Here is a 21,252-nt window from a genome sequence, read left to right as displayed (position 1 = left end):
ATGGAGCTATGTTGTGAAACATGAGGGTGCAGAAAAAATTTGTAAGGTTGTTGCAGGATTGGAAGGCTTGAGTTATAGGGAGAGGTTGAATAGACTGGGGATTTAAAAAGGCATCTGGATGGATATATGAATAGAAAAGTTTAGAGGGATATGGGTCAAATGCTGGCAAATGGAACCATGTCAGATTGGGATGACTGGTCAGCACGGATAAGTGAGAGTGAAGGATCTGTTTCCATGCTGTATATCTCTATAAGAACAGGTCAGAGGCTAGGTGGCCCACTGTTTGTAACTCACCTCCTGACTCCCAGAGCCTCTGGGAGACAGTGAGAACTGAAGGGTTAAACCTGAAATGTCAAATCTCTTGCCCCTCAGATGTTACCTGACCTGATCTGCTTTTTCCAGCGCCACACCTTATCAACTCCCCAAAGCCTCTCCACGTCTTAAAAACTCAAAGTGTGTTATGGAATATTCCCCACTTATCTGGATTACTGCCTCCCCCAACAACACTAGATAAGCTTGACACTATCCAGCAATCAAGCAGGCAACATGATTGACACAACATCCACAAATATTCACGCTCTCCATCGCCAACCCACAATAGCAAGAAAGTGTACTAACTATAAAATGCACTGCAGAAATTTATCAATGCTCCTTAGACATCACCTTTCAAATCCAGAACTATAACTATCTAGAAGAGAGCAGCAGATACATGGAAACTACACTAACTCCAAATCTCCCTCCAAGCCACTCACCATCCTGACTTGGAACTATATTGCTGTTCCTTCACTATCGCTGGGTCAGAATCCTGGAACTCCCTCTTGGGCAGCACTGTTAATGTACCTACAGCCCAAGGACTGCAGTGGTTCAAGCACACAGTTCACCACACCTTCCCAATAACAAATAAGGACTGACAATAAATGCTGGTCCTGCCAGTAAAGCCAGAATCTCTTAAATAATCAAAAATTCCATCCTATTATTACTGGTTAAAACAGTAATTTGAGAGTAGGGTTCAAAATAATGGCGGAAGGGCCCACTTCTGGAACAGTGGTAGCATCCTTACTGTTAGACCAGGAGGCCCAGGTTCAAGTCACACCTGTGCCAAAGGTGTGTAAGAACATCTTTGAGCAAGTTGATTAGAAAAAAAAAGTCAATAAAAAAAATAAAATTATGGCAGATGGATCAGGGTAGAGGGAACAGACCGTTTCCAATGAGTTGTGGATTTTTGAACAAATGGCCATGTGTCAAAGATGAACACAAGAGGGGCCACCTTGTGGCGCAAGAGTAGCGTACATACCCCAGAACCAAGGGACCAGAGTTCATCTCATTTTTGAGCAAGTTGATTAGGAAAATAAGTTATAAAAACACTGAACGCAAGAGACTTTGAACAGACAGCAGGGGAACAAAAACCTTTTTGCAGAGAATTGTCAGGCTGTAAAACTCATAGCCAGAGTTAATGATTATATCAGAGACAGTATCAACATTCCAGGCTTAGCTGGTAAGCTGCAGAAAGGAAGATGGATAAAGAAATGTGGGGAAAGGGTATGAAGTAAGCAGCACTCACACAGTCAAGTTGAGTTGAACACTCTGGGAGAGTTGGATGTGGGGGGGCAGGAGGAGATTGAGGGGGTTGGAGTGCATGGTTGGGGTTCACTGCAATCACAGCTACTCCCAACATAAACACAATGGCCAGCTTCAGAGCTGAGAGATCGCATTCATCACTGAATAATGTAAATCAGATGATGGACAGCTCCCTGGAACAGAGACGAGGACAGCTCATCAACAGCACAAAGGAAACCTGGTCAGCCTCCAAGGAGGCTCAGAGGGAGTCAGAACATGAAAACACTCACAGGTTTGGCTGTGCCTGCCACTGCCTGCCTTTCCCTGTGGAATGGATCAAGAAGAATCTAAGATGTAATACAGGAAATTGCTAATCCTGTGGGATTGTCTCGAAATTGTTCCCTGGACACTGCAAAACCAGGAGGAAAATCAGATTGGGTTTTGATTTTTTTTTAATAGTGACTAAAATTTAGGTTGGGGTGAGGTGTGTGTCCGTCCGTGTGTCCGTCCGTGTGTGGAGAGAAAGCTATTTGCTAGGGTGCACGGTTAGAGACAGCAGCTCCTGTGATGAAACCTCCGGCCATCGTTAACATCCCAAATGGTGATGGAATTCAAGAACTGTGCCACATAGGACTGCCATGGTTGTTGTTTTAAAAAGTACATCTTCATTGTGTGTGTAAAAAGCACATTAACAAGGGTGGAAATGGCCAGCTAACAAATAATTTCACAAAGTTGGGAGGTTGCAAGCAGTTTGTTTTGAGGACGTTTTGCACTTGGACACTAAGTTCCATAAACAACATGTTACGGTTCAGTGAGACTGCACTGAAATAAAAGGAGCTTTTTACCTTCTGTTCAATATCCCCGTTCACAATCAGTTGTGGAAGAGGTCCTGCAAAACAAAACAAAGCACCATTCATTAGTATTCAAACAGTGTGACCAGTCCAGGCCACAAGCCTCAAACACTGCAAGTGAATAAACCACCACCCCGGGAAACACAGACCCCTCCAGGCACACCTCCCCGGGAAACAGAGACCCCCGGGGCACCACCCTGGGTAACACAGACCCCCGGGGCACCACCCCGGGTAACACAGACCCCCGGGGCACCACCCCGGGTAACACAGACCCTTCCTGGCGCACCTCCCCGGGAAACACAGACCCCCCTCTCCCCCCAGGCGCACCTCCGTGGGAAACACAGACCCCCCCAGGCACACCTCCGTGGGAAACACAGACCCCTAGGGCACCACCCTGGTAACACAGACCCCTGGGGCACCACCCGGGTAACAGACCCCTGGGGCACCACCCTGGTAACACAGACCCCTGGGGCACCACCCGGGTAACACAGACCCCCCGGGGCACCACCCCGGGAAGTACAGACCCCTCCAGGCACACCTCCTCGGGAAGCACAGACCCCTCTAAGCGCGCCACCCTGGGTAACAGACCCCCAGGGGCACCACTCTGGGTAACACAGACCCCCAGGTGCATCATCTGATGAAACAGATCTCAAACATAGCAGCCCTGTAAATAGATCATCCTACGAAAACAGACCTTGTACATATCAACCCATCAAACAGAGACATTGTGACTGAACCTCCACACCAAGTACACATCCTACAGTTTTCAAACTTACTGAATGCCTTCAAAACACTTTCCTGATCAGACATCACTACAATTCCACACTGCTTCAGTCAATGAAGTGAGCCCGATCTGCTTCTGCTCTCGTACTCTCATTTGCCTGGTGGTATGCTAGTGTTATGAGAGCTGTAGCCTCGGTTAGAGCACAATTAAAACCTTACCTCGGAGAAATCCCATTATCACAGTGTACTCAACAACACTGGCCGTAACATAGCAACGGCTGAAAAGGATTTAGTGCTCAATAAGACCACCCAATGTTTGAGATGGGAGAGCTTTCTGAAGTAAGAATTTAATTATTTCAGGCCTAGCAGCACATTACTGGAAAACTGCAAGCCTTAAATCCATATTCATGCCAAGTTATTAGAGCTTACTAGAGACAAACATGGCATTGACAACTTCTGGGAAAATGTACCTACGTATCAACAATGCAACCTTCAGAATCACAGACAAAACTATGTGCTGCATTTTGAACAGGCATAGTGGGACGAATACATCAAACTGCCAGTTTAATAAATTTCATTCTGCCTTGAACCTCATGTACCTGCCTTGGGAATGTTTGTTGGGTCATTACAACCCACCCCTGCTGTAAAATACTTTATCAGCATAAACAGCATTGAAAATGAGATGCTGAGTCAAGGAAATTGGATTCTCAATATCTTGAGAAGTTATGAACTTTCCTCTCTGTGTGATGTTTGGGGGGGGGGGGGGGGGGGGGCAGTAGTGTCGAGGGATTAAAGCACTGTTACAGGTGCCATCTTTCAGAAGCACTGATAAACAGTGGTTTCTTCCGCTCACTCAGATTGGTGTAAAAGATTACTTCTAGGAAAAAGGTATCTTGTGGTCAATATTCATCCCTCAACTGACATTACTAAATCAGATTAGACAATCAGTCCAACATTGCTGTGTGCAATCAGTCATCTTGTTTCTTATACCACAACAGTGACTACACTTCAATATCCAAATGTTACAAATTGTTCTTCAGAAATGTACATCTTGTCTCTGAACTCCTTGAATAGCAGAGCTTCAGTTGCACCACACTCATTCTACCTCAATATCCCCAGCCCCCTACCATATAACTTACCTTAGACACCCCTTCCCCAAAATCCTATTCCATCTCTCATGAAGTTGCCAGGAGGTAACAATCATCAGAGAGAAACTAATGTAACCAGCAATTCAATCACTTATTGTAATTTCCAAGTTATTATCTGGACTTTCGCCAGGTGAAAGTGAAAGTGATACAAAGATAAAGAGATCTATCCAATGGATTGGTATGGTAACAGTGAAGGTTCAGCAGGAAGACATTAAAGCAAGACTGACTACACAAAACTGATTAACTAGCGTAATGCTGGGGATTGGAAACTATAGTCAAGAGGAGACATTTAGAAACATTGGGACTGTTACCATGGCAGCAGAGATTTATTATAGATATTTACATTCATAAAAGACTTTTGATCCAGGAAGTAGCAAAAGATTACTACCTGTTTGGGGAATTAGTAATGAGGATTCATCAACCTGAGGGAACAGGTTTCAAAAGGAATCACCTTCCATTAAGAGAGTTGTTGAAGCATCGGGAATAGTTCAGTCAAAGATGAAGCCATCTTTAAAAGCAAAACATAAAAACGCTCAAAGCACAGATTGATAATGAGGTGATGGAGATAATGGAGCAGATTGGATCAGTTCGAGGTTGATACAAGGCTATGGGTGAGAGCTGGTCATTAGATCGGTTTGGTTTGATATTAAGCAATGGAGAGAGAGCAAGAGACAATGGGTTCAGTTTGGGATTGATACAGGATTATGGGGAGTGTGTCAGGCAATATTGGGATTTGTTTTACACTGGCAAAGAGACAATACAAATTCCTTGGGCCTCTCCTGGACTGTCAATAGTTCTAAAGTCACCCACAGCCAACTGAAAATTCCAACGAGAATCTCAAAATGAGAGCAATGTACTGAATTGTATAGCTAATGCAGCCAACAGGAAGTGAAAGCAGAGGTTGAAATCGAACCATTCCTTGATGGGATGTATTTCTATACAACAATTACTTCAAAATGTTTTCAGGTCTTAAATCACAGTGGCTTCACAACAGACCAATGATCCAAACATAAGCATTGTGGCAGCACTCACTGAAGCGGTCTCTCATTCAGAGTTCAGCACGAGGAGTTATTGGCACAGCCACAGACACAGGCAGACACACATAAAAATGACTGCTTTGTTTTGCACAATGATGAGTTTCAGAGCGATACACGTGAACAAAGCAAAAAAGTTCCATGTTATTTAAAAGTTACACTAATGTGATAGACACCATTGCAGAAACTACAAGGACAACATAGGGTCTCAAGGAAGAAAGACCCAAGTTGTTCTCCCATGACATTTGTACAATATCGTTCTAATGATAGTACAAAAGGCTCCCCTCATTATTAACTCTTTTAGATCATCATACTTTTCAACAATATCGCTCCCAAGTTATTCCCCCCACTATTAATATTACACATTTCGGCATATCAATTACATTTGCCTCTTCCTCCATTTCCCACTTCACATATTTAGTCTGGTGGCTCACTATTCTTTCAGGGGATGCACTTTTGCACTTGGAACTTTGGTAGGTCTCTGGGTTACACACTATTAACTTTGACTTTAGCCCTGACAGCAAGGGCTCAAAGTCCCTTCAGACTGTAAAGCATTTCATTGCTAGGATTTCCTTTGCTGAGCTCGTCTTTCCTGAAGAAATAGTCAACTGTTCCATTACAACATATGCAGCACCTTTAATATCATGGACTTGCTTTGCAAAGGCTACCTTTGTTGCTTCAGTTCTGGATTTGGTTTCTCCACTAATCTGTGGATACCATTATTGAATTTTTTTTATAATTTACTCGACATAGGGGTCGCTAGCTGGCCAGCTGTACTTCCAACTGTATATATAAAGTGTGTTAACTTGCTGAATTTCTGATTTAGTAATTAATTTGGAAGCTTTCTATATCTTAATTGTTTTCTCCAAGAGATCCAATTCTGTGTTTAATTTGAAATTAAATTTTTCCAGGTGATATTATTCCTGATGTTATGTCTACCTGATGTCATCCTTTAGTTTCCTAGCTTATAGGATGAGTATTTTATCAATAATAGCAAAGTTATTTTGTGCTGCTCCTGCAAGGATTTTCTACATCTTTGTCATTCAAATGGAGGATCCCTGCCTTCTCACGACTAAAAATGGATGCTTCCTGCCTTTTTCTGTGCATTCACTAATTGAATATCACTATTCCCTTAATAAATGACTTCCATTTCCTTAATGGCTGTATTGAATAAAACCCTCTGTCTGTTGCTTTAATAACGCTGCCAGCTAAAATCACTCTTTTTCTGGCTAATTCCTACTGTTTGTGACTCTAATAGCATTCCTTGTTTATTTCATGTTTTCTTCCTAAATGATTCCCGCTATCTGTGGTTTCAATAAATGTTTCCCACCTCTACTTCAGTTTGAACAATGCATCTTCCTCATTTTCTACAGCCTTACTAAAGTCTCCTAACTTTGTTTATCTGTTAGACCTTGTCTGCTGGGACTTTGAACATACCCCTTTATTAATTCAATTATTCTGTGGCTCTTGATGCTCCTTATTTGAACTGCGCGTGTGGTGTCTGCATGCAATATCTCCAACACTCGGTCTGAGCTGCAAGTGCTTTTCTTTACATCTAGCTTTCCCTGCCAGTAACTAAAGGTATCCTTTGCCCACCAGGGATTTTAACTTGAAGAGTCTCCGATGGTGGCTCGCTCTGAATCCCTGGTTCAAGACCATGCCTACAGAACAATGACACCAGACAAAATCAATAACTGCCTTGGAGAGCTTGGTATTATAGCTCCAGGGAGTTCCTACCTCTCCTGCCACTGTAGGCCCCAACCCTAGCATATAGTGCTGTTATCATCAACTGTAGATTCTGCGTTGTTGACCTTGCCACTAGGATTTCTTCTGCAGAGTTCATGAATGTTCAGTTCTTCCTGTTGGCTGTTTCCAGAAGCAAGTTTCTTAAAAAAAATTGCTAAAGTAGTAATAAGGAGTAGAGCAGCAATTTATTGTCCCTTGTATTTATGAAAATAATGTGAGATGCGTTTAAGTTGCCACAATTTGACCCCAGCTGAAAATGTGTTGCTGGCTAAAGCACAGCTGGTTAGGCAGCATCCAAGGAACAGGAAATTCGACGTTTCGGGCATAAGCCCTTCATCAGGACCCCATTCTAATTACTGAAATTAAAGAAAGAAATTGAGACAAAGTTAAACAAAGTCCATCTTTTGCTCCCGCGTTTATGGACTGGCTATAGGACACTGCTGCCAAAGCAAGGATTTCCAGACCAGACCCACCATGCAGCTACCACTAATGGCAATACCAAAACCACTGCAACGGCGTCATAGCAAGGAGGGTCAGACAGACCCAAGCATCTGACGCTGAAACTGTTGCCTCATTACCATCATGGAGATGGTTTTCTGCTTAACAGCCACTGTGGTGTGGGCTCTGCCCCCAGAGTATTTGTACCTGATGTGGTGATGCTTACATTAGCTCCCATAACACAAGATTCTGGATCATTGCCAATTTTCAACATCCCCAGACAGACAGAGGATCAGGACTTCTGCACCGTCTCAACACGTTTTTGCAGAGTGAGAAAGGAGGGAAAAGGGACAGACAGCAGCTGAGGGTAGTCAGGAGATCAGCCAACCTCTTCCATAGACATTTTACTCCATTGTGCCATGTGAGGCGGTGGGGGTTGAATGAGAGCGTGGGCACTCACTCCAGACATGATCAGGATTTCAGTGAGTACCAGTCCTGTAGTTTACTCTTATCTTCAGTGTTTGAACAACGTAAATATCAATCTCCCCAGTTTCCTCTCTCTTCCCAACATTCCTCATCACAGATGGCAGACTCAGAGAGCTCAGCTTCAATGTACATACTAATGCTGTGAGAGATGTGTTCAGAATCACTGTACTTCTGACCCCTCGTTATCTGTAGAAAACATGTACCTTTTAAACTCATAAAAGGAACAGCAATAACTAGTGATCATTGGACACTGCAGTGTTATCACAGGTACCAATAAGGCAGGTACATCTTGCTCAGCATACCTTGTGACCATGAGCAGACAGACTGACTCACGTCTCTCAGAATTCTGCAGAAATGATGCAATCATAACACATTCAAAACCAGCCAAGATTGAGATATCAAGTTGTCTACTCCACCCTCTCCTCACAGTCAGGTACAGACACTGTTGTAAGCATAACTAAGTCAAACAGGTAGGAACTGACCAAAAGTTGTTCACTGGCCCCTGTCCAAGCAAGAAAGCTTTTTGTAACAGAAATAGTGCAGCAAGGATGGGACAGAAACAGAAAATGCCGACAAAACTCAGCAGGTCTGGCAGTCGTTTTGGAGACAGAAACAGAGTAACATGTTGAGCCTAGTGAGACTTCTTCAGAGCTGACAAGGGTTGGAAAAAGATGATTTTATACTGCTGGCGAAGGGATATGAGGAGCAAGTGGAACAGATGATGGTGCTCAAAAAGAAAGAGAAAGGGAGTGCTAACTGTAATGAAGAAGCAATTGAGATGTGAAATAGGTGTAAACGATATGATCTTGTCAGACTCTAACGTTAACTCAGATTCTCTCCACAGATGCAACCAGACCCAAGTTTCTCCAACAATTTTTTTGTTTCAGATTTACAGCATCCACAGTATTCTGCTTTTATTACAAATATACTTGGGTCTGTTTTAGACTGAAACACACACACACTCTATCTGTAAAGACTACTGCATGCAAGAGTAGAGGAGGTTGCAACTGCAGTTAAATCCCTCATTCAGAGATCTCAGTCAGACAGAAGTGGGCAGATTCCCTCGAGGTACAACAGCCAATGCAGACACGAGCTGAATGGTCTCTTTCTATACTTGCTGATTCCATGAAAGGATTAACACTTTCCTGTTTGCTCCCACAGACTTTAATAATCCCGTTTCTCAAACAATATTCCAAAGTTCAGTTTTAAGAATTATGGATTTTGTTTCACCATCAAGTCATGACAATTTCCTGTTCAAACACCTTTGCAAGGTTAAAAATATTTTCTGTTTCAATTCTCTTTGCAATGATCTTAAATCTGCACCCTAGCTGACTGTCTCTAGTTTCGCCAAGATATATCCATTCTCTCCAGTACATAGTTCACCAACAGCTTGAACAGAACTAACCAGCCCATCAGGAACACAGTCTTAATTTTGACTTTTGAAGACCGGGAAACGCATTCACTGCTCTTGTATCTTCTGGCAAGAATTTGGCAGCACAGTCACTCGGTGGTCAGTACTGCTGCCCCACAGTGCCAGGGACCAGTGTACGACCACCTTCAGGTGACCGTCTGTGCGGAGTTTGCACATTTCCCCCATGTCTGCATGGGTTTCTTCTGGGTACTCCGGTTTCCTTCCACAGTCCAAAGATATGCAGGTTAGATGGGTTGGCTATGCTAAATTGCCCTGTGTCCAGAGAATTCTACATTAGGTGGATTAGCCATGAGAAATGCAGAATTACAATGATAAGGCAGGGGGTGTGTCTGAGTGGAATGTTCTTCAGAGGGTGTCGTGGACTTGATGGGCCAAACAGCCTGTCCACACTGTAAGGATTCTATGATTGCTGTGAAAAAGGCTTGCAAACATGCTCTTTGCTAATGCCTCCATCACTTTCCTCAAGGTTCCAAGAAACTGGTCATCAGCTCCTACAATTTATTTATATGAAGTCCAACTAACAATTTAGCAAACTCCATACAACTGCAGGGAATATTAGACCATAGAAACAGTTCATTCGAACCGACTCGTCTGTGCCAATGTTTAAGCTCCAGGAGAACTTCTTCCGTCCCCTTCATCTCACCTTGTCATTGTAAGCTTCTATTTCCTTCTGCCTCATGTGTTTTTTTTTAAATCTTCCTTCTCTTCATTTGCAAATAGATTATTTACCTAAACCACTCCCTCTGAGAATGAACTCTACGTTTCTCACCGCTCATTGGATAGAATTTCAGCCGAATTCCTTAATGAATTAATTAGTGACAGTGCTGTATTTATGGCAACTAGTTCTCTTCTATGCCTCAAATGGACACATCTTCTGTAATCTGAAAGGCCTTTTTCAGGTGACCCTTCAGTTTACTAGGCACAATAAGATTTTGCAGCCTCCTCCCTATCATTCCTTCTTTATTACACATCCCACACTCCCATTTTTAGAGCCTCTACTCCCACTTTAAATATGCCTTTAGACAGCTGCTTGGCTAAATTTTAAGAACACTTCAAATTTCATTTTATCCCATACTCCCTCAGTCTTGGCAAGCTTTCAGCATTATCTTCCCTGCAACTGCAAAGCACTTCAAACTTCAATGTTATCCTATTCAGCCATGGAACATCACCCAGCCTTCCACGGTGTCCTTTTCCCAGCTTGCACTGTTCCACATTGCTGCTTTATTGTTTCATCAACCAGCTTCACTGTTTAAGCTGAATAGGTTATGCTCAAGCTCATTTGAATTTCGAGTCAGACAGCATGGAAATAGACCCTTCAATCCAACCAGCCCACATTGACCATAATCCCAGACTAAACTTGCTCCACTTGCATGGATTTAGCACATACTCCTCCAAACATTTCTAATCAAAGTAAAAATGTTATATTACTGAAATGTAATAACCAAGAAATCTATAAGTAATTCTTGAAATAAGCCTGAATCTTAGGGGCAACTACTCTCAGTCCGCAGTTTTAGAATTAGAGTTAACACAGAGTTACTGTAGATGAGTCATGTGACTTTTCTTTAGAACAGTTCTGAAGAGGAGTCACTATACTCAAAACATTAACTCTGTTTTATCTCCACAGATGCTGCCAGACTTGCTGAGTTTCTCTAGCAATTTTCTTCTTCCTTTGTTTTGGATCTTCAGCATCTGTAGCCCTTTGTGTGAATTCAGGACATGCTTGTAATTGATACAGTGCTGTGAGGAGATGAATAGTAGGATTAGTTTGACAGAAAAAGGTCACGGGCACTATGGATTGAACACGTTCTTTTGATGTTGAAAATTCAACAGTTTATGGATTGGCCAGGATTTGCTTCTGAACAATACCCTGCTTCTTTTAATGGAAAGAAATCAGACAAACTGAAGTGAAAGGTCAGGGCCTGTAAGATACGTCACAAAGGTGGGGAGGGAGATAAATTAGAAAGCAATGGTAAATGATGCCAAACCTCAGTCTTGAAAGCCTCTGGATTGTTCAAGAAAGGGAATATTTAAGGGAGGCAATGATCTCTCCTGTTTTGAATTCATGGGCAATACATAATGATTCTAACACATGAACCAGCGATAACAATCCTTGAATGTTTCCAGATCCAGGAGTAAGGTTATTCAAAAGCTCCTGCTCTGAGAATGTGTGAATAAGATCAGGCTTTGATGTGATGTCAATAGTCAATAACTCACTGATACCTTTCATCTCACCTGCCATTTGATAGCCCAGCTAAGACTAATGGAAAAGGGGGAGAATATGGATTTAATTTTGCAGGTGGTATTGAGTATCAATCTGCAGCATTCAGAGGCACACTGCAAACAGCAGCCAACATTTAAATTGGCTAAACCAGCAGGCCTTAACATGCAAAGTGACAGCTGCAAAAACCACCGATCACAAACTGCACAGCACAGCCACTTCCTCAGAACTGAGCACATTGCTGCTCTCACTAAAACACTCCGGGCTACTCTCCCACATCTTACTCTCTGTAATCTCATCTAAAACTCTACCACCCAGTAGATTAACTCAAAGTTAGTCCCATTCCTTTATCATCCCTATGTCTGTTAACCTTAAATATCACGCAACACCAGGTTATAGTCCAATAGGTTTAATTGGAAGCACACTAGCTTTCAGAGCGACGGTCCTTCATCAGGCGATAGTGGAGGGCTCAATCCTAAAGCACAGGATTGAGCCCTCCACTACCACCTGATGAAGGAGCGTCGCTCCGAAAGCTAGTGTGCTTCCAATTAAACCTATTGGACTATAACCTGGTGTTGTGCTATTTTTAACTTTGTACACCCCAGTCCAACACCGGCATCTCCAAATCATGTCTGTTAACCTTATTTGCCTCCTGCTTAAGAAGTGTCATGATTTTAAAATTCTCATCTTTGCTTACAAATCCCTCCATGGCTATGCCCTAGCCTATGTCTTTCAGCATTCCAGACTCGGAGATAACAGTGTTCTTCTCATTCTACTCCTGTGCTCCCACTATTTTAACTGTTACACTTTTTTTTGGCAGTGTCTTCCATTGTTTAGACCCCAACCTCTGAAATGTCCTTCCTTGGTCTCAACCCTGGTTTTCTTCTTTGGAAAGGCTCCTTGAATTGGACGCCTTTTGCCACAATTTTTGGTCATTCGGCACAATACCTCTACATGGCTCAGAGTCAATCTGTTTCACAAAGCCCACAGAAAGCATTGCTTCACTTGTTACAATGCAAAAAGCATTTTACAGCTTATTTTTACTTTTCCTGATGTTAAATGAAGGATGGCAGTGGCATGGGACTTGAGGCAATGAAAAAAGGGACAGTCTGCACTAATCCCTTATACATAGGCTAATATTCATCCCTTAACCAAGATCACCAAAAGAGGTTAACTGGTCACTATCACTTGTTAGTAAAGCAACGTGCAGATTGTCTGCAGTGTCTCCCATAACAGTGACCACACTTCAGAAGTCTTTAATTCGTGAGAAACACCAGGAAATGCGGAGGTTGTACAAGGCATTATATAAATTGAAGACTTTCAGTTCTTCCTCCTCCATCCCATGTCCTCTCAGTATCCTGTGGCTGACTTTTAAAGTCAATTTTCTTCCATCACAGCAGGGGTACTATGATGGTGACCAAGAACTAAAAGGTCAAATCAAAGACCACAGTAAAGGAGGACATTGGAGAATACATATTCGGTCATAGCAAGAGAGAAACCTTGAAACCGAGAAGTCACCATCTGCTGCTCAATGTCTTGCAGACAGCTCATGGCAACCCATCTCTCTTTCTGTTATGGCTGGCACTCTGTTCTGCTGTAGTATCCAAACTGTAAAGGTCCACTATCCACCCCTCTGTTCTCTCAGAGCTGCTGAATTGCATCAGTGCCACCTAGTCCTGGACCCACCTCTTGCTGTTCAAATCCCTTGCATCTCGAATCTGGGTGCTGATGGATCGAGACCAAGTTTAAAAAAACCCCAACATAACCGAGCACAGTTGTCTTTCGTGTCCTCTCTGCAACATTCAACATTTCTCCTCATCTGCTGTTTGTGCTCCAGCCCGGTCACAGTAAGATAATCAACAAAAGACAAAAAAGTCAGAGAGCAGTGGAGGAGAATTTATCCAACAGCAAGTTATGATGATCGCAAATGCGCTTTCCATAAGGTAAATTCAGGTGATTATCTTACTATGACACGGTAAGAGCACAAAAAATAGGTGAGGAGAAACGTTGAACATTGCAGAGAGACATGAAAGATAACTGTTCTGTTATGTCGGATGCTTTTGGATGGTTTCGATCCATCAGCAACCAGATGCCAGGAATTTGAACAGGAAGAGGTGGGTCCAGGACTGGGTGGCATTGATGAATTGTCTAATTCATTTGAAAGCTAATATTGAACCTGAGTTTACCTTATGGAAAGTGCAGTTTTGATCATCATAACTCCTTGTCAGGTATATTCTCCCATGCTGCTCTTGGTTTTTTGTGTGTTTAAGAAGAAAACAGAAAAAGAAAGCAGTGGTTTGTTTGTGAGGTCTGGCCTGGACATTAATTGCAGGTGAGATCTTAATCAAAAAGTTCTACAGACACTTCGACACGATGGGGGAGCAGATGTTTGGCCAATCATGTCAGTATCTGTTAATTTGTTCCAGCAAGTTTGGGAGAGACCTTACACTCCAGCAATTGGCAGATGTTGAATGGTAAGGGGAACTCATAGGGAAAAGGTCAGTCTGACGGGAAAGGCTGATTTTTCACCTGGGTTTTGGACAGTGTTTTCCTGAAGGAGTTTGGCTGTTGATGTTACAGCATGAAGTTTGAAAATGGTCTGCCTAACCTCCCATTATCAGTTATTGGAAAATCAAACAACAGAAACCAGGTTACAAGTATTACTGACGGCTTCTTGTTGATTTTCTGAAGATGTCAATCAGGGTCATCTTTAACTATTTTCAATTAATTTTTAATTAATTCAAAAGAGTTTGTACCCTAATGTTGTTAGAATACTAAATGGACTCTCAAACTCTTTACATTCACCTCTACCTGTGTTTTTGTTTTTGCCGCTGTTTACCTATTATTTATTTACCTATGCTACTTAATTCTGTGATCTGCCTGTATTGCTCGCAAGACAAAGCTTTTCACTGTGCCTCAGTACACGTGACAATAAATTCAATTCAATTTTTATTTATCCCTCAGACTGTGCTTGGCTGCCCTTTGCGTGAATGGCACTGAAAACAAAGGTTATTGGATTTACACATTGACATCAATTAGGTAACTTCATTATTTAATTTCGCTCTGAAGTTACTGTACTGTTAATAAATTGTTACGTCTTTTGTTTAAGCTACAAACCAATATCAAGAATTGACTATTCGCAGAGTCTGGGATTGGTTGTTCAAAAAGAAAGACAGGTTAGGTCCCACAGGGTCAATTTGGAGGGTCTCTGATGGTTTTAATTTTACTGTGTTGCAAATACAGAGGTAGAAAGGCTCACTTGGTTTGGCTGTCTGTTTGCCGGTGTGTTGCAGCAGTAACTTCACCTGCTTTCAAACTGAACTCAACATCAGCGGTGCTGAACCTCTCTGTTCCACACAAATTACACTTGACTTCAGTAATCCACAGCCCGGTCACACTTGTCAGTGCAGGCTTGCCCACCCAACACCTGCACAGCCCAAGTAGGAGTACCCTATGTGTTGTACTGCATTAAGAGTGCTGTAAACAGCAGTACCATTGATTGCATCAAGGATTACAAATAATCACTAAATTTGAGAAGCTGAATATCTTCAGATCCTTCACTCACTTGATTTGACAAAAAAAAAACAGGAAAAATTTGGAGTGAATGTATAGCATCAGAATGGTGAGCACTTGGGTGCTACAGGTGAAGAGGAGAGGGACTGCCGATGGATCCTATTCCCTTGCATATTTGGATTTCACATTCCATAACTCCGGAACTAAACTGCTCATAACAGATTTTAGATACCCAAGCTTCAAGAAAAATAATCCTGAAAATAAATGTGAATTGTATGACAAAAGAGCCCGAGTCTCAAAACCACCAGCTTTCATTCTCTCACCCAAATTTACAAGGCCCTTACCACTGAGCTCAATGCACAGCAGCATATGTGCCACATCCTTAACAAAGGCTGTCTACAACATCACAATTGCTTGAAAAACTTTAAATCTGTTTATTTATAATGCATTGAATAGGATTATTTAAAAATAGTCAATGTGTTATTCAGCTACAAATTTAAATGAACTTCTTAATGCAATTTCATCTCTAATATAGGTCAAATATTTCCAGAAAAACAAGGAAATGGCTAAGATACAAAACTGATCAAACATTTCAACTGTGCTGGGTTTCTAGCTGACGATATCTCTGTGGGTGACTCAGTGTTTGTCAAACTCAGTTCCATGAAATAGAGATCAATGAGTATAACAAAGGATTTGCCCTACACCTCCCAGTTAAGTTCTCTTGATAAAACAGATCCTAAAATATAACTTCTCTTGGGACCACTTTAATTCATGTGTTTAGTCATCTTTATTATGATAACTGGAGGGGAATCAGAGTTAATCCCACTATGAACTCTCCTAATCTGCACAGACACTAGATTAGATTACTTACTTACAGTGTGGAAACAGGCCCTTCAGCCCAACAAGTCCACACCGACCCTCCGAAGAGCAACCCACCCAGACCCATTCCCCTACATATACCCCTTCACCCAACACTACGGGCAATTTAGCATGGCCAATTCACCTAACGTGCACATTTCCTCCGGAACACCCGGAGGAAACCCACACAGACACGGGGAGAATGTGCAAACTCCACACAGACAGTTGCCTGAGGCAGGAATTGAACCCGGGTCTCTGCTGTTGTGAGGCAGCAGTGCTAACCATAAGAAAGATTTAGATCAGAAATTCTGGCTAATGGCAAGTCAGGACATTGTTAATTGCAGGTCCCTCCTCACACTCTTTGACATTGATTGAGTGTATAATGCAATCAGGCTCAGTGACAGATCCTTCTGGGCAGGTCACACACACACACACACACACACACACACACACAATTGCTAACATGCCATTCCACCAAAAATATAAGTTCAAAACTTCTCAGAGGTACGATTCACAATCAAAACACTGGAACAAGACTGACTACATCATTGTACAATTCCAAGACAAAAAGGACATTGTCATTAGCAAAGCGACGAACAGTACAAATGACAGGAGGACAGATCACCAGCTCATCCACTCCTCTACGTCCAACAAATACCAGCTGAACATTTATTCCTCACACTGAGACTTGCTCAACTCAACTTGGTCCCCTGATTTGGCACTCCCATCCCTCGAGAAAGGGCTATCCCCTACCTTTACCCTGGCACGTACATTACTGCACAGAGTAAGGGGACAAGCACACAGCATTGTTGATAATATGCACATGGGCCTAGCCTTTGGTTCCTCAGACACTATACTTCACTTACGTGCAGATGGGTAAATTCATCAAATCCCTCTCAACTTGGGAGAACAATCTCAGCAATGCTGGAGATCAGTGGGTCAGACAGCATCCAGGGAGAGCAAGCTAATGCTTCATCAAAGCTCTTCATTGACACTCCAAACGATAGCTTTCTCTATAGATGGCATATTGCCTGCTATGATCTCCAGCATTTGCTGTTTTCAGTATAGGTTCCAATGTCTGCAGTAATTTGTTCCGACATCTCAGCAGTGCTCCTTCCTTCCAAAAAGGAGCTCCCAGAAACAGCAGCCTGCTCATGGAGAAATTCCTGAAGGACTCCCAGACCAGGTCAACTCCTAAACAAGGGGCAGCAAGTACCTGGCAATTTCTAGCTCATCCAGTCAGATCCAGCTTCAACATTGTGCCCAGTAACACTTTAAACTCTCAGTGCATACAGATTCCTCTACCGCGGAACCCTTCCTCTATTTTCTGTCGACACATTTCACCCTGCTTAAATTAACAATCTTCAATGCAACAAAAACAAAAGCTGGAGAGTCTGGAACCAAGACTTAGACCATCAGCGCAGATTTAAAACCTCATGGCCACTTTAATAACTAAAGCGCAGACCAATTGACCGCACCTGGAAGTTACTTCATTCCTGTTTACTGGATTCCCACTTCGGCAGAACAGCTTCTCTTACACAACTTCCAAACCAGTCCCTGCGAGCATATGTTCTGATCAGCAACTTAAATGGGCACAATGGCTATCACAGTCTCTGGTGATTGAAAAGCACCCAGCACACAGCCGAGCAGAAGAAATGACATACTCAACATTCAGAGTGGCACAACTGCAGCTGCTACAAAACCCAGCACAGCTCCTCTTATTCTCACCCACAAGAGGAAGAGAAGGGGTACTGACCCACTCCACAGTCCCAACTGCAAAGACAATGACTCAAACTGATGTGATAACTGGGTGATACTGAGCATTGTCTGTCACATTACTGGGCCAAATTCACCTAGAAACCAGGAATAATTTGCTTCGGCCCTCAACCTCAGTTTCCTCAGGATGGGAGCCGAGTTCAGAGACGTGAAAGTTCACAGTTATCTCCCCCAGCTCAACCTGAACTCCTTCATAAAAATCACGAAGCTGAAATCAGTAAAGAAAAGAAAGTAAACTACTATTTCCAATCTGGACTATAATATCCAAAAGTCAACAAAGTTGCAGTTTGGTGTGGACAGCTACCCTAGTACCTGTAAGATGTGCAACTGATGGAGAAACTTTGCATTTCTTGAAAAATTCATCTGTTTCTGGATCGACAACCAACAGCGAGGTCTCGGTACCACCTGTCTTAATGGCTGTCACCACATCAGAGTGCTGCTTCCCTTCAACGCTCTCACCGTTGACCTGTAACACACACACAAACACACGGTCCATCAGATTTGGGTAAGACACAGTGAGATAAAACATACAAAGTTAGAGACAGGCATACAAATAAAAATTAGAAACAATATATAGTTACTGAGCTGAGCCAGCAATTATTGCCCATCTCTAATTGCTTCAGAGATAATTTCTTGAAGTGCTGCAGTTCTTGTGGTGTAGGGACACCCACAGTGCTGTGGAGAGGAGGCGAGGTTGCAGGATCTTCACCCAGGATACAGCACTCGTGGGGCCAGGATTGTCACTGAGTAACACAAGGACACAGATCTGTCACTGTTTAACACTGAAGGTCCAAAACTGTAAGATAAAGATTTTTTTTCTGAAATCATTTGTGGGTTGTGGGCATTGCTGGCTGTCTGGGATTTATTGCCTATCCCTGTTACCCTGAGAAGGTGGTGGTGAGGAGCTGATTTCTTGACTACACTGCAGTCCACGAGTTGGAGGTAGACCCAAAATACTCTAAAGGAGGGAATTCTAGGATTTTGACCCAGCGACAGCGAAGGAACAACAATATATTTCCAAGTCAGGATTGAGAATGGCGTGGAGGGGACCGTGTTGGTGGTGTCCAAAAGATCTTTGGTAAATTTCTGCAGTGCATCTTGTAAATAGTACACACTGCTCCACTGAGCTTCAGTGGTGGAAGGAGTGGATGCTTGCAGACGATATACCAAAGTAGTGGGCTGCTTTGTTCCACATGGTGTCAAGCTTCGAGTCTTGTTGGAGCTACACTCAGCCAGGCAAGTGGAGAGCATTCCATCACATTCCTGACATATGCCTTGTAGATGGTGGACAGGCTTTGGGGAGTCAGGTGATGAGTTACTCACCGCAGTATTCCAAGCCTCTGATCTGCTCTTGCAGTCACTTTCTAGTTTCTGGTCAATGATAATGGCTGAAAATGTGTTGCTGAAAAAGCGCAGGTCAGGCAGGATCCAATGAGCAGGAGAATCAACGTTTCGGGCATGAGCTCTTCTTCAGGAATCCTGAAGAAGGGCTCATGCCCGAAACATTGATTCTCCTGCTCATTGGATGCTGCCTGACCTGCTGCGCATTTTCAGCAACACATTTTCAGCTCTGATCTCCAGCATCTGCAGTCCTCACTTTCTCCTCTGGTCAATGATAATCCCCAGGTCACTGATAGTAGAGGGTCGCAACGGTGGTTAATACTGCTGCCTCACTGCATGATGAGCCAGTGTTCGATTCCAACCTCAGATGACTGTCTGCGTGAATGTTGCAGGTTCTCCCCGTATCTGTGTGGGTTTCAAGGGACGGTGGTTAAATCGTCTCTTAGTGGAGATGGCTTTTGTCTGGAATTTATGTGGTACAAATGTTACTTTCCACTTGTCAGCCCAAGCTTGGACAGTGTCCATATCTTGTTGCATTTGAACATGGACTGCTTCAGTATCTGAGGAGTCAAACGGTGCTTAACATTGTGCAATCATTGGCTAACATCTCAATTTCTGACCTTATGATGGAGGGAAGGTCACTAATAAAGCACCCAAAGATGGTTGAGCCTAGGACACTACTCTGAAGGACTCTTGCAGAGATGCCCAGGAGCTGAAATGACTGACCTCCACCAATCATGATCATCTTCCCATGTGCCAGGTATGACTTCAAACAGCAGCTGTTCACCCTCTGATACCAATTGATTCCAGTTTTGTTAGGGCTCCTTTGTGCCACATGGGTGAATCAGACACTGGTGTCAAGGGCTGTCATTCTTACCTCACCACTGGAATTCAGCTCATTTGCCCAAGTTTAAACCAAGGCTGTAACAAGGTCACGAGCTGAGTGGTCCTTGCAAAACCTAAACTGGGCATCACTAAACTGAGGAGGTATTGCGTTTTAGCACTATTAATGATACTGTCCATCACTTTATTAGTGATTGAGAGTACACTGATTGGGCAGGTTGGGTTGGGTTGGACTTCTCCTGCAGCTTGTATACAGGGCATTCCTCGGCAATTTTCCACATTGCCGGGAAGATGTCAGTGTTTTAACTGCACTGGAAGAGCTTGGCTAGGAGAGTGACATGTTCTGGAGTTCAAACCTTTCATATTATCGCAGGAATATTGTCAGGGTCCAAGGTTTTGCAGTATCCAGTGCCTCCAACTGTGTATCGATAAACAGAATTGATTGAAGACTGATACCTGTGATACAGGAGACCACTGGAGGAGGCCGATATGGATCGTCCACTTGATACGTCTGGCTGAAGATTGCTGGGAATGCTTCAACCTTCTCTTTGGCACTGATGGGTTGGGACCTTCCACGACTGACGATGGGAGTATTTGGAAAGCCTTTTCCTCCAGTGAGGCAATGAATTCTCCACCACCATTCATGACTGGGTATGGCAGAACTCAGACCTGATCTGTTAGTTGTGGGTTCACTTGCTGTTAATGCTGTTTGGCATGCAAATAGCCCTGTTTGTCAGCTTCATCAGGTGCTGTTTTTGACGTGCCCTCTACTGAACCAGGGTTGATCCCTGGCTTGATGGCAATGGTTGAGTGGGGGATATGCTGAACCATGAGGTTGAAGATTGTGCAATGTCCTGCTGCTGATGATGGCCCACAGTGCCTCATGGATGCCCAGTCTTGAGCTGCTAGACATGTTCAAAGTTTGTCCCATTTAACACGGTGATAATATGACATAGCACGATGGAGGGTATTCTCAATGTGAAGGCAGGACTTAGTTGTGATCACTCTTACCAATACTGTCATGGACAGATACATCTGCAGCCAGCAGATTGATAAGGATGAGGTCAAGTATGTCTTTCCCTCTTGTTGATTCACTCACAAACTACCACAGACCCAGTCTCGCTGCTATATCCTTTAAGATTTGACCAGCTCAAATCAGCAATGCTACTGCTAAGCCACTCTTGGTAGTAGACACTTAAATCCCTCACCCGGAGAACATTATGCCACCTAGACAGCCTCAGTGCTTCCCCAAAGTATTGTTCAACATGGGGGAGTGTTGATTCATCAA

At 43.1% G+C, this 21,252-nt stretch overlaps 1 protein-coding gene across 1 annotated transcript in view; it reads right to left on the bottom strand.

Moving 5' to 3' along the window:
- LOC132827642 (Na(+)/H(+) exchange regulatory cofactor NHE-RF1-like) overlaps positions 1-21,252 on the bottom strand; it is a 103,476-nt gene that overhangs the window by 12,033 nt on the left and 70,191 nt on the right. Inside the window, exons 3-4 of the mRNA XM_060844226.1 lie at positions 18,093-18,246; positions 2,403-2,446 (exon numbers count right to left, since the gene is read on the bottom strand). Of these exons, the coding sequence (XP_060700209.1) occupies positions 2,403-2,446; positions 18,093-18,246 (198 nt within the window). The remainder of the gene's footprint in view (positions 1-2,402; positions 2,447-18,092; positions 18,247-21,252) is intronic.

The sequence above is a fragment of the Hemiscyllium ocellatum genome, chromosome 25, assembly GCF_020745735.1.
Source record: "Hemiscyllium ocellatum isolate sHemOce1 chromosome 25, sHemOce1.pat.X.cur, whole genome shotgun sequence".
Classification (NCBI taxonomy): domain Eukaryota; kingdom Metazoa; phylum Chordata; class Chondrichthyes; order Orectolobiformes; family Hemiscylliidae; genus Hemiscyllium; species Hemiscyllium ocellatum.
Note: the sequence above shows the minus strand (reverse complement) of the source record. Positions and strands in the feature narration are given on the sequence as shown.